Genomic DNA, 14328 nt, shown 5'->3' with positions numbered 1-14328 from the left:
ATGCCTGCAGTCTGTACAGCTGAAACTAATGAGAGAGGCACTGCCTGTGAAAAACTTCTTGCTTTTCTATCTAATTCTATTACCAAAAATCAAATTGTCTCATTTTCGGTGCCTCGTAATGTTCTTAATCGTGAACTTCTATGATTATTTTCGGCTTCCAAAGAAAGTTATGAAAGTTTTCTTTAAGAAAAAAAAAAGAAAAAAAAAAAAGGTTGTAAGCTGTAACCTAGTTTTATTAGCTTGTTTTAACAGTTTTTGGTCAATATCTCACAAAAATCCTGGACTTTTAATCTTCGTCCAGATTCAGAAAATTCCAATTAAAGCAAACTATTATACGTTGCTGTTTACAATATTCTCCTCCTCACACCCAGCGCTAAAGTCTTTGAAATAAACAGATGGCTTCATAAAGCTATTACATAAAGGGGGACGGGAAGTGGTGGCATAAATGAACCATTTCTGTTATCTGCCTCCACTTGTTGTTTTACGGGTGAATGGAAACAATGCCTCGGATTATGCTAAATGGCTTTAGCAAGACTAAATGACTGCAATCCTGAAATTACTAAATAATTGTGACAGGTCAGGCTAAAAGGTGAGCTTGTTTTTTTTTTGTTTTTTTTTTCTTTCTCCATCGATTCAACAAATAAAACTGTCACTTCCCGCTTTATTTGACACAGGCGCAATTTGCCGTTTCTGACAGCGCGGTTACGCAACATCCCTTCATTGTCTTTGTGCGCTTTGTGATCTTGCATTGTTTACTTTTAATACTCAAATGGTTGTCTGACAGCAGAACAGAGAGAATAATTAAGCGGGGATGTTTTTTTGTTTTTTTTCTTCGTGTTTCTGTGATTCCCAAGTGTTCATGTGGATTTGTTGAAAACAGAAGCAGCATCTCCTGCAGAGGTAAAACAAAGTAAAATAAGCTAGTTTAACATTCGATCACTTCCTCCCACTTCCATATCGTCGTGTCACTTAATATTTGGCGGGAGTGGAAAGTCTGCCCTCCCCTCCCGTTCTGAGTCGTTCCTGCTGCAAACTGTTTTGTCTGCTCCCTTCAGCTGTAACATTCATTTAAACTGAGAAAGTGTCACAACACGTGCGCCTGCGCCGCTTTCTGCTCCTCTGCTGTCTGCTGCGTCTGCTAACCCGCTGAATTAGAGTGGCTGTCGGCCTCTGGAGCTCTGTTCATAACTCAGTATTTGGCCTTATCAGGACGAGATGGCCTTGTGCTGTGAGTCGGGATGACACGGCCTGAGTCATTGCTCCAGTTCCTGGCCTTTTTCTTTCAGCTCAGGTTAGAGCTGCACACGCTCAACAAGAAACCAGCAGCTTCTGGCGTTGGGATGTTAAAAGCCGAGCTTTTTAGTGCATCGAGGTGAAATTAATTTAATTTGAAATCAAAAACCAATCGGTGGGAGAACGTTTTCCAGTCCAGATGATTGAATCAGCATCACTTTGTGGATTCGGATGACAGGCTGTTGGATCGCCACGCAAACACACTTCAACCAGGAGCGGATGACACGAAGATCGACACCAAGACTGCTTATTTCCAAACTAATTAACTGTACATACCTGAGATCTGGCTCTGACGGCGTTGTTCTTTGTTCTGCGGCTCTGCTCAGGTGGTTGTCTGCCTGTGTTTCTACCTCCACGGACATGCCTCAGTTCTCACTTCTAAATATAAACACAGCAGAAACTGGAAAAAAAAAAAAAAAGAAAATGAAAATGAGCTCAGAGAGAAGATGTTCTTCCAAAAGGAGAAAACTTTTTTATAAAACGCTTTGAACTGCTGTTTTGATCTTTACTTTATGCATACGTTCATATTTGGAGAAGTGAAGTCTTTATTGTAAAGTGTCTCCACACTTTTTTTGAGACCTTAAAAGTAAAATAAATGAATAAAGACGACCTACATGTGTGATATTTGCATTGCCATGGGGGTAAAGGTATTGTTACTCCATTACAATACCTACATTAGAGACATTAAGCAGCAAATGGTGGTTCAGCACAATTTGATCTGCAGGGGGAGCATATTGCACATCTGCAGTTCAGTATTTGTGGATTTTTCTCTTGAACGCAACTCAAAATTACTCACTACAAATTCACATATTTGCTTATTTTTCCATAGAGCGCATCTGAAATATTTAGAGGAAAATGCAACTTGGAAAAATGAAAAAATTTGTCAATGTTTCTTTTGTGAAGCACTCTGAATTGTTTGCGTGCTGAGGTGAAGCTCAACAGATTTACTTTCACAGGTGGAGCGTTATGGCTTTCACTGTAATGCACTGCACCAGACTGGTGGCGAGGTCCGGAAGGGTTTATTTTGGCACAGTGGTTGCAGTTCTTCTCACAGACAGCAGGAATAGCTCGTGGAGAGAATGAGTCATTTTCCATCTTTTAAAAATATTTCAAGATTTTAAACAAAACCTGTATCTGATCATGTCTGCTCTACTATTGCTGTAATTAATCTTCACGCCACTAAGCTGACATGCGGTATATTTAAAATAAAAAGCAAAGTTGTCTCAAACATCCAACAAAAATGTACAATCTAATGGATAAAAGTATAAAAACGTGCCAATCATAAAGTTGGAATTTTAATGGTTTTGTGACTCTCTGTGTTTAAAAATACAGCATCAATACGTCATAGATGAAAGTGAGAAAATGCCTTGACCTCCTTTGTTTCCTGTGGTGATTATTTCCAGTGTTTGTCCTGTTTTCTGCACAGCTCCTCCATCCTATAGACACCTGTTTTCTAAGAAGTGAGAAAAATGAAAACATAGTGGAACTAAGAGAGCTAAAAGACCCATCTGTTGCTCATTCAGCGGCAAAGACAGGTGGTGTATAAAGACTTTAATTAACCACCCCCGCCTGCTGACTCTCCTCTCTCGTGTCTCCCTGCTCCTCCTCCTCCTCCTCCAGGTTCAGGGACGACAAGGGCTACGTTCTCTACCCTCAGATCGGGGACCGGCTGGACCTCATCTGCCCCCCGCTGGACACGGCCCGCTCCACGCCAGAGTACGAGTTCTACAAGCTCTACCTCGTGTCGACGCGGGAGCAGGCGGACCGCTGCGAGGTGATGGGCGCGCCCAACATCGTGCTGACGTGCGACGAGCCCACGCGGGAGCGCCGCTTCACCATCAAGTTCCAGGAGTTCTCGCCGAACCTCTGGGGCCACGAGTTCAAGAGCCTGCACGACTACTACATCATCGGTGAGCGGAGCGGTTGTGCGTTGAGCCGCCGTCCTGCGGCGTGTGGGTGGTGCTTGGTTGGAGGGGAGTGGATGGGGGGGGGTTGTTATGATTGCATGGTTGATTTCTGATTGTGCCTGAGTGTGTTTGTTTATTCCCCCGTGATGAAGACGCAGATTGGGCGGGTGTGTTTATGGTAATTATGTCAGAGATCTGTGTTTAATCTGGTCTGCAGGCGGGAACAAAACTGCAGGACGCTCCTCATAAAATAAAAATTCACCAGATGACCGTACGGATTCCAGCAGTAAAATTCCTCCCAATAAACTCTTGTTGTTGCTGAGGGAAACTTTTTCCCACCTTATTCTTTTGACTTCTCGCTCTGTCAAAAGAAAGTAATGATATTTCTCGACCTCGTTCACATTTGGCTGCGCTACAACCACGAGCCTCCTCGTATTTTATTGGAAAGTTATGTTCTACCCCAAAAGCAGCTCACAGCTGTAATGAAAAATGTTTCTTCCATCAGCTCCAGTGAGTTCAGACTCTGTGAGACTCTCATTTGCTCCATTTACTGACTGGAAGTCTGTTGGGTCGTGTCATTCCCAGCTTGGTCCGCTGCGGCATCTCCGAACATCAGTTTGCAGCTCTTAGATTGTTAGTTGGATTAAGTTTTGTGCTTTGACAAGGCCGTTCAAGCATGTTTAGGGTCTGTTGATGCAGATACTTCGTCCAGGACTGAGCAGCTTCTTGTTTTCTCTCCCCTCTCTTTCTAAAGCCACGCTGGGTTCTGAATGCGGACACAAAAGTTACATTTTTGTCTCATCTGACCGCGTTAACTGAGTATTTTCCGTTTTTGATCGGTGCTTTAAAATGATAACAGAAAAAAATCTCAAGGTCTTCTGTGATTTTGACTGATTACAGTTTGCACACATGACCACTGTGTGCGTAAAGCTGGACAAAACGAAACAAAACATAATCTCTGAGCTCTCTTCTAACAGTGCTACTCCTGCTAAATGCTAGTAGCCTTCATGTTGACATCTGGTTGTACTTCCTCTTAGAGTTTTTTTGCATAAAATCTCAGTGAAATACCTCAAAGTTGATGGTTCTAATGTGGCAGAGGGAGAAATTACAGGGGAACAAAAACTCTTTAAGTCACCGTATCCTCTTTTGTGTGGGATTTTCGCGAACACCAGTCGATCCTCTGCGCTTTGTCCTGCGACTTGGCGCCTGTTTGTCGTCACTGCCAGCTTTGCAGCGACCGTGAACGGAGAGGCCGAATTTTGTTTTGGCTTCCTCAGAAATTGTTTGTTTGGAGTTGGGCTGCGCACATTCGATGAGGTCATCGGACCGAGACCGGCCGAGCGTCTCGGCATCGGACGGAACAATCTGGGAGGAAAAGGCCGCGTCACACGACACCTGGGGGTCGTTTCTAAACACATGCCCGGAGTCGAGCGGGTGTAGCGCTTCGCAGCCGAGAAACACAAAGCGGCACATGCTTGCATACGAGAAGCACTCCCACCGCCCACAAGTTTCCAACACAAACACGGGCCCTGTAAAAACACCTCAGGAGCGAGAGATTGAGCAGGATAGACAAAGAGAGAGACCCTGTTTGAATCCCACAGCTCTCCGCCCACGCACCTGCGAGCTCCTTTCACTCAGGTGTGTGCAAATGCTCTTTTCAGTGCTTTCCGTCTGCTGTTGCTGGAGAGGAGGGAGAAAAAAACAACTGAAAATGAAGGAACAGGAAGGTGGGACATGCAGGGAGAAAGAGAGAGAGAGATGGAAATAAACAAAGAGAATAAGGAATCTTCCAAAGTCAGTCAAGTCCCTCTTGCCTCTTTGTGTTCTATATTTGTTCGGCGTTTCTTTTCTTGCTCTTGGTTTTCACTGTCAGTTCTCGTAGCCGGCACGTTTTGTGAGGAGAGGTGAGGCACTGGGCATGTTTCCCCTCCACGCTGCCTCGGCTGCAGCATACTAATGGGTCTGCTCAGCTTTACTCAGTTCATTCTCAACAAAAGTCGTCTCAGTTGCATGGAAAAAGCAAACGGGTCCCTATTTTCATTTAAATATTTGCTCTAATTCAGTTGTCAGACTCTGTGTGAATGACTTTATGGGAAGTCTCCCTTCATCTCCTGTTTTTATTGTTACTTGAAGGGAAATAATGTACCGATCACATTTAGCAAATGCTACAAGCGCAATGGGAATAAAGAACATTCAATGCCTTGCAGGAGTATTTATACCTTTTGAATTTGATGACATTTTGTGACCAACAAATTTCAATGTGTTTTTTTAAAGATTTTTCCATCGTAGATCATAACGATGTTGAGCTTAATCTGGAGAGGAAGAAAAATGAAACGTGGTTTACCTTTAAGTTTATTTTACAAATGAAAATCAGTATTTATATTCAGCCCCCGTGAGTGGAAACTAGCCTACCATGGATCCTTAACTGGCTTTGACTAGGCCGTTCTAACATCCTCCACTGCCATTCTCTCATCTTTTGCAGCCTCTAGCAGTTTTCACTTCCGTACTTACAGCTCCATCCATCTTCCCATCAACCAGCTTCCAGGCTTGTATCAAACTTTTACTGGAGTTTTTCCATAATAGACGTCAGACAGACACGTCCAAATTCACAGAGGAACCTTTTGGTGACTAGAAATCTGAAAGGTATCAACTCGTCTCAACTGATTTATGCATGAGTTTAATAATGGAATAAATGTTGGAACACTGCAGGAACTGTTAATAATGATAAGCCTGGGTGGTAAGCTCAAAAGCGACTCCCGGATCTTTAGTAGCCATAAAAATCGTCCTTTGAGAAACTGAAACTTGGAGGGAACATAAAACATAAACTCAGACAACCAAATTTAACCACTGCTTTAAAGTCGCTGGGTGTATAATTCATCTTCATCTTTCAAAATGTAACTTACAATCAGGACTTGTGCAATATTACATAACATTGAGGCAGCGATCTGAAAGTCGTATCCTCACATTTGAGTTAGAAATATCTTCTTCTCTTAAGTAGCAACCTGGTTTACAAACCATGTGAGGAATCTGACGCTGCAGTTTATTCCAACATGGAAGCTTTGAAAGAGGCGTCGGTTTAAACGGGGGGTAAAAAGCACGAACGGAGCAGCAGCTGGCGAGTAGCGATGAAAGAGTAAACCTCCATGCCGGTTTTTTTTGGGTATTACTTTTAGAAAAAGGACCTTCCTCAGTGTGGGGAATGAAAACAGGACAAGGATCCTCACTGAAGTGTTGATTCTGCAGAGTTTAATCTAGTGGTGGCCAAACCGTTTGTCAAATGGGTCACAATCGTCCAGCCAGATGTACTTGAGCCAAAAAAATGAATAAAAATGGGAAAAAAAAAAAATCTTTATTTCCCCTTAAATCAATAAACTGAGCATTCAATAGTGTAACAAAATTAAATAAAGTAGCCAAATTGTTTACAGGAAAAGATGTTTTGGATTTTGCGTGTTTTCCTTATTAAAAGAAAGGCCCTTATTTTGAAAATTACTGCTGAAAAAGTACAGACTTTTCTCAGGAATAAAAACAGGGATTTAGACGTGATTTCTGTGAAAACATTTGCTGTATTTAGACAAGTTTCATTATTATTTGAAGCAGATATAAAAGCACCAAAACCTGCTTTGGGATAAAAGTCACCAGAAATGACTGCAATTAAAGAGACGGCAAAAAGACAAACACTTTATGTTTTACCCATTTTCCAGAGTAAGATTTTAATTTGCAATACTTTAGTTCTAATTATAAAGAAAACATCTGCAGTGAAACTAGCTGTTCTACAATCAGGCAAATGTAGAGATTATTTAGATTTTCTTTTTAAAAGAAACCTGCATAGAAGTGGTTCCAACATAGAAACATGTTTCTTAGATACGCATCGTTAAGGCTGGTCTCAGCATCTACCAGTTTTTGGTTTTCTTTAAGGCATTCACCTGCTAATTTTAAGGACTTTAACACATACAAAAAAAAACAGGATTTGTGGAAATTGTTAGTAGCAATTCACCAATTAAATTTAACAGCCACGTTAGAAATGCGCTGCAGGTTCTTTGATAGAGGTCTGAGTGAAATCCATCAGAAAATGAAGGATTTACAAGATTGTTCCCTTTCATGCATCAAAGGAGACATCACTAACCTCTTGCTGCGTCAAAGAGCTCACTGTTTGATGTTGCATTACGAATATTAGTGGAGTTTTTCTTTTTTGAACCATTTAATGAACAGAACAAAAATCTTGTTTTTCCATTGACCTGTCGATCACAAGTCAGAGACATTTAAGGGAAAATTGGCTTTGATCACTGCCTGTTTGGATCACTAGTTTCCTTTATTTTGTGTTTGAAGACGGAATGGACCTGAATAACCCCGGTTAGAAATGCCACTTTACACAGACATTTAAGGTGTTTTCACACCTGACTCAGTTTGATTGGGGACCAAAATTGCAACATTTGTTAGATTTTCAGCTGGTGTGAGTCGCTTTCACACTGCACCGTGTCAAACGAACCAAACACTTTGAAAAGTCTGTTCCCCTCCTCACCTGCGGTGGCGCCGCATCAAGAGCAACTGAAGGAAACGACACAAAAACCTCTGAAGGAGACGCTGAGCGCATCTTCCTTCTTCACAAATGTAAATAAAAATGGAGTAACATCAGATTTTAGCTTTTGTAGGATTTCTCTTTAAAGACTAGAGGCCATTTCTGGATTTTTGGGTTTGTTTTGGTTGTTTTTACCCAGAATGCCCTGAGTTTTTAAACGGTCTCCATTTGGCATTCACACATGCACATGTGCATTCAAACTGAGGTAAAACCTAGGCTTGTAGGTGGACTAGAGTCTGGTTTGTTGGTCCAGATCTGAGTTTGGCATCAAGCTATTCAGAGCAGGGTACTTGGTGCACTTTATTTACTTTACAAATGCAAGTAAGCTACAGTTTGTACTGTTTCAATTAAAAGAAACATGTTTTCTCACCACTTTGATTCATTTTGTCCAGCTGTCGACTTTAAGTCTGTGTCCATGTCCAACCAGAGCCAGGTGTTGTGTAGTTGGTGCATTTAATCAGTTTCAGTTAAATTAATTCAATCCAACTCTATAACAGTCACAAAATGTCACCAAAATCACTCTGTCCCTCTAAAATCTTTCAGAAAATAGCAAGTGTACTGAATTGTATCGTTTGCTGAATATCGCAATCAGTGGCGCAAAAAGTGGGTATGCAGGGTATGCAACGCATAGGGGCGCAGCACCAGAGGGGGCGCCAAAACCCCGTCTGGAGGGGGCGGCGCGCCGATGATTGTTTTCCCATACACTTCGGCGCGTGTAACGCTCCTTCACCTCGCGCACATAACGAGGTAAATGTAGCGAGTTTTACCCTTCACGTATCGTCGCCTCGGGGGGGGGGAGCGTCGCTCCTTCACCCTGACGATCCTTCCCTCGGGAGGTTGGGTGGTGGGGGGCGCCGATCTATGTTTTCGCATCCACCTGAATAATGTGTAGTTGCGCCACTGATCGCAATATATATATATTGTATCGTGACCAGAATATCGTGTATTGTATCGTGAGATTATTGTATCACTACAACCCTAGTTCAATCATACATCCACACCTCCTTAAACGAGCCAGACTTTATAGGGAAATAAATTAGATTACTGCTGACTAAACAGGTGTGAATGCACCCGGAAACAAAAATGTACAAAACATTTCAAAAGCAGCGATTATTTGTTACACTGTGCTTTGATTATTATCTTCCACATGTATTTAAGGTTGTAAACATAGATTTAAACAGAGAGGAGTGAACACTCAGTCGTAGTAGTTAATACATTTTAGCCATTATGCTTTTAATAGTACAAAACAAACGTAGGTGCTCAATTAGTCAGATTATCTGTACAGTTAGCCAGCTGTGGATTGGTGGCAGGACGTCTTTCAGTTTTCTGTCTGAAAATATTTCCAAAAACCTGAATTTGTCTCTGTTCTAATCAAAGGAAACATGTGGGTTGCTAAGGCCAGCTGACTGGCAGTGCTCAGTAAAATCCGCCATGTCATTTTGTAATAGGTTCACACGCCACCGTCAGAGATCTTAAGCTCTACAGGAGCTGACTTTATTTTCTGCTCAGAATCCAAACGTTATCTTCAACCCACAGATGTTGGATAAAAGCAACAGCGCACAAATCCACACCTTCCCAACAATCTCTCGCGTTCGTCTCCCTCTTCTGGACTCTCACCTGACAAATCGGGTCTTCTTGAGACACGAACGCCTTTATCTGCTCTCACGCAGGCCAGACCGATCGATCGACAGCCTCCAGTCCGGTCGATCTCTGGCCGCAACACAAGGTCACGCGCGCTCCATCACCTTCATATACGCTCCAAATTTTTACAAATGGAGGGGGTGAATCGGCGAGGTAAGGAGATAACCGAGTACAGAACTGCGGCGTGCCTGTGATTGCTTGTCACTAATGAAGAATTGCATTCAGTCTCTCGTGAGATAATTAATTACAGTTTATCCAGCTGTGAATTTACAGCCGCGTATCTGCTAACCGGCCATGTCAGTGGAAATTACACAGAACACGCCGTGGACTGCGTTTAGTGGATGAGTTTAGTTGGGAGCGAGCATGTTTGTGCATGCACGTAAAGGCACCGATGTATGCAGAAGCCTCGGGGTTATCTTATTTTAATTAAGAAATATAACGTACCGTAATTTCATTTGCACACTGCAGAGTGGGCACACATGAAAAATGTTTGAACGGCGGAGGAAGCAGGTCGGTGGAAGTTAATTTCAAAGTCAAACCCATTACAGGGTACCTGTAACTCGGTTAAAGCCCACCGGCTGAACAGTTTCCTGCGCAATTTGTCACCATAATAAACACATAAAGTCATAATGAAACTATATGTTCTGATTTCTGCTCCAAAATTATCAGCGAGTAATGCAATTGGTCCTCTTTAAAGAAAACTTGGTGATTTACCAGTGAATCTGAACTCTCCTCGGCTTCAAGAGCCTCTAATTCATCGCAGATGCCGCTGTTTTGTAATCAGATTACTTGAATCTCATTAAATGTAATTCTTTTCTTCCGTATCCCGGGGAGAGGAGAGAAAGAGCGAGGGAAATTGATTTGTCATACTTATTGATTGATGTTTTCATTCCTAACACGAGGTCAGAGTTTATGTAAGCCTATTTCTGTCACTCTCTCACTCCCCGTCTCTCACTGTCTGATTTTTCTCCCTCCCTCTCAGCGTCTCCACCCATGTGTCTTTCACCATTCAGATCCTGCAACACACTCACACATCAACAAAAACCACAAATCATGCCTTTCGCTGCATTTAAAGAATGCTTTGAGAACAGCTGGGCTTGTGGAAGACACAGAATCCTGCATGAACGCACATGTATCCTATAATTGTTTAAGGTTGGTTAATTTACTTTGCACTTTCCCAAAGAAAGTCAGCAACGTCTACGAAACGCTAGCGACACTTTTTTTTTTTTTTTTTTTGTTGCAATTATTTCTGGGAGAAAGCAGGCATCGGAACGCTACATTTCAGGGACAGAGTGAAGCTTTTGTGTGACATTTGTCTACAGCAAAGCATTGTGGGTCATTGTGACACCAAAAAACATGTTTAGAGGGGTGATCAGGGTGCACTTAAGCATTCAACCCTAATGTCATGCTAAGCTACGCAGGTGCTATGTCGGTAAATTTACCTAGATATTTTTTATGTAGATGTTTTTTATGCGACCACATGTTGGTGGTGTAAACGCCGTAAAGCGTTTGCCAAGCAAGAGTGTTAAGTTAACATTAACCACAAGAAAAACATTTAGAAGAGGAATATCCAGGCTAATTTTTGTTATTTTGACTGCATGTCATTTTCTCTAAATAAAATGGAATATAGGAGAAATAGGGTTAATTCTTATTAGAATTTAAAAAAAAAAACATTTTATTAAGATAAATCAGAAAAGCCCCAAAACTTTGGATCTTCTGTAAGTTCTGATTACATGATCTGATAATTATGCGACACTCAGACTATTTACTTTAAGCCCACGACATAATCATATAGAGAAAGAACAAAAACAGGAAATGATGTCATGCTGGAAGCAAGCTCAACAAGCTAAGCTTTACACCCTTCATGCCGACATACGGGCCACGAAAGTGAACGGAGATGCATTTACTGTGCATCTCCATGCACAGTAAATGACGCGACGGCTTCGTGTATACACTTAAAAGACTCAATGTTTTAGAAAATCCACCGTATTTCTTCACATCTGTACCCGCATTTTAAATCATCCGACGTATTCGGCAAGATAAGAAGCAGCTCTATATGCAGCGGCCTGTTTAGTCCCAGGTGGTTCTAATCCCAATCTGGGCCAGCTGGCTCTCATAACAAGAGAAAGGTTCTGATCCCAGATCAGACCAAAGTAACTTTAGCAATCTCTTTCTTTTTTTTTTTTTTTTTTGAGATTTTATTTCTTGGAGTGGCGTAACTGTATTCAGTTCTGGTAAATGCTGTATCGAACCAGGAGAAGATTAAAAGTAGATTAGTTTAAACCGCTGACAGTGGAAGTGACCCGTGACAGATGGCTACTTTAGAGACGAAGAGACAAAATCTGCAAATGTCCTCAGTGGGGGAAGTAGAAGTAAGCAGCAGCAGCAGCAGGAGGCCAAACTGAATCACAACATGACAAATTGTTTTAAAACCAAACTGGTTATAAACAGCCAGAAGATTCGGACCAGAGTTAACATCCCCACTGATCCTGTTCTTCAGGACTAACCTGCATCACAGCATTGACCTGGGTGTTAATTTGCCATTTTGCCACATATACAAGTCATCTTCTATCTCAATGGATATCTTGGATCGCATCTTCCTAAGCAGCCTTGAACAGGAAAAACAGCAAAAACAACACAACAAAAAAAGTTGCTCAACTTGGTTTCGTGTCCACCAGTCAGCTGGGGGAAATAAATGGTATTCGTGGCCTCAGTTTTACAGTTCATAAATATATTTCTGCAAACAGCCAAGTCGCAGACTCTTCAAAGCGTGGAACAACCGCTGATCGGTGTGTATCCACAGAGTCCCAAGCCAAACGAGGAACAGGTGTGGTAATAGGCAAACTGAAACCGCGGTGAAAGACAAATGACGGCGAAAATGCGACGCAATGAACAACGGAGAAACTGTTTGAAAGCAAAGCGAAGGCAAGGGGAGGCCGAAACTAGAACAAAGAAGAGAAGCATAACAAAACCACAGACCATGACAAAAACTGGCTGCGCCATCGCATGAGCTGCTGGCAGCCATAACCAGAACCAGTCGCTCTGGGGCGAAGGAACTGGAAAGATGCAGACAGACGGTTTTTTTTTTTTTTGGTTTGGGCTCGCATGCGTGGAGAGGCCGAAAGAAAAGGAAAATAGGGGATGACAACACACGGAGGCGGGTTATGCAGTCATGCGCCTTGCTGCTGATGCACTGCCTCCGCTGCGTCTCATCTGCAGGGTGACACTGAAACAACGTGGCCACTTTCAATCACTGCCGCGGCTGTCAGGGGAGCGGAGCGCGCGCACAGTGAATGATTGCAGCCTCAGTCAACTTACATATGACCTCAAATGTGACGGATGTCTCTCTCTTTCTCTCTCTTTCTCTCTCTCACGCACACACACACACACACACACACACACACACACACACACACACACACACACACACACACACACACACACACAACCCCCCAGATGTCGGTAATCATCTTTGGCGCTAACATATGCATGCTCACATCTCCATGCACCTCTCTCATCAGTGTATGCACTCACACACTCGGCACAAACGCGGTCGTAAAACACGCAAAAATCCACCCCAAAAATAGCTCGCGCGCGCACACGCCTCGCGTACGCTCACGTGCACACCGAGTTTTGGTCAGAGCGGGTCAGTCGTTGCGGGACTGCAGTGCTGTTGTTGTTGCACACTGTGACAGATGGTGGCTTGTGTGTGTGTGTGTGTGTGTGTGTGTTTGTGTGCGTATTTAGAGCAGAGGCAGGTATTTTCCTGGGATGTGTGTGTGTGTGTGTGTGTGTGTGTGTGTGTGTGTGTGTGTGTGTGTGTGTGTGTGTGTGTGTGCTGCGCGACTTTGTCATCAGCAGGTGCAACCTGTACGGCTGCGCTCGTGAAGGTGCTTTTCTGTGTTGCACGCACGGCTCCCGGTGGCGTGTTTATGGATCGCGGCCCCCTGGGGTCCTTGCAGACGAACAACGGCGGGGATAAACAACCCTACCTCGCCAAAATGAATTATAGAAGAGCCGAGGAGCTAAAAATGTGAGATCTCGTGCACGTGAGCGCCGTCGTGGTGGAAGTCTGCGACTTTTAGTGGGGAAAGTGTGTTTGGGATATTACTCTTTGTGACGTCGCCGCTCTCATGCCTGTGTTTGCTCCTGGTGTGTTTCCTGCAGGATTGTGCTGCTGCTCAATAATGCAGAGGTATTCTCTGGTTTATTTAACTGGGTTAACTGAAGTAAGTGATTCGGAGCTCTATCCGTCTTCCCATCAACTCAGACCAGCTTGTCCTGCTCCTTGTTTTACAGGTGCATTAATGAAATATTGGTTTGTTTTGCCACATATAGCTTTTAGAGGAAGGCTGGGCCTCATTTTACTAAAGCCCCTTCTGCCACATCCTTAGCATGTCCCTGTTACAAATGAAACTTCTGCGGCATATCAAGTTGCAGTATCAGTGCGAACAGTATTTCAGTTTCAGAGGCCTTTCTTGGACTTAATACTTAATAGGACACTTAAAGTTCAAGCATCTGAATAATATTTGGTCAATTGGATGAACTAACTCCGTTATCTTTAACGGCTGAGATGTGAAAGCTCGCAAACAGAGGTAAAGGCCAAGAAAGATCAGTGTCAGGATTATATGGGTTAATCATTATTGATACGTGTTCATTGAAGGCTTTCTTCCAGCCACTAAAGCTGCCCTGTTGACTTTTTGGTGGAATTTATGCAGCGTTGTCAGAGTTTAAGAAGGGAAGAGTGCAGCATGATGCTGCCACCATCTTGTTTCTCTGGGAACATGGAGTGTTCAGTTTGATGCAAACTGTTCATTTCGGTTCACGCAGCATTTTTCATGTAAATCCCAAATTTGTTTGGATGTTGTTTTATTTCACCTAGTTGTATGTTGAGCTTCTCTAAAACTTTCT

At 42.9% G+C, this 14328-nt stretch overlaps 1 protein-coding gene across 2 annotated transcripts in view; it reads left to right on the top strand.

The window, feature by feature from the left end:
* efnb3b (ephrin-B3b) overlaps positions 1 to 14328 on the top strand; it is a 113216-nt gene that overhangs the window by 49051 nt on the left and 49837 nt on the right. For both annotated transcript variants that reach the window (XM_008435563.3, XM_008435562.3), the window contains exon 2: positions 2914 to 3203. In XM_008435563.3, coding sequence (XP_008433785.1) covers positions 2914 to 3203 — 290 coding nt within the window. The remainder of the gene's footprint in view (positions 1 to 2913; positions 3204 to 14328) is intronic.

This window comes from Poecilia reticulata, chromosome 18 (genome assembly GCF_904066995.2).
Source record: "Poecilia reticulata chromosome 18, P_reticulata-male-v2, whole genome shotgun sequence".
Lineage (NCBI taxonomy): Eukaryota > Metazoa > Chordata > Actinopteri > Cyprinodontiformes > Poeciliidae > Poecilia > Poecilia reticulata.
This window is presented reverse-complemented; position numbering and strand designations above follow the sequence as displayed.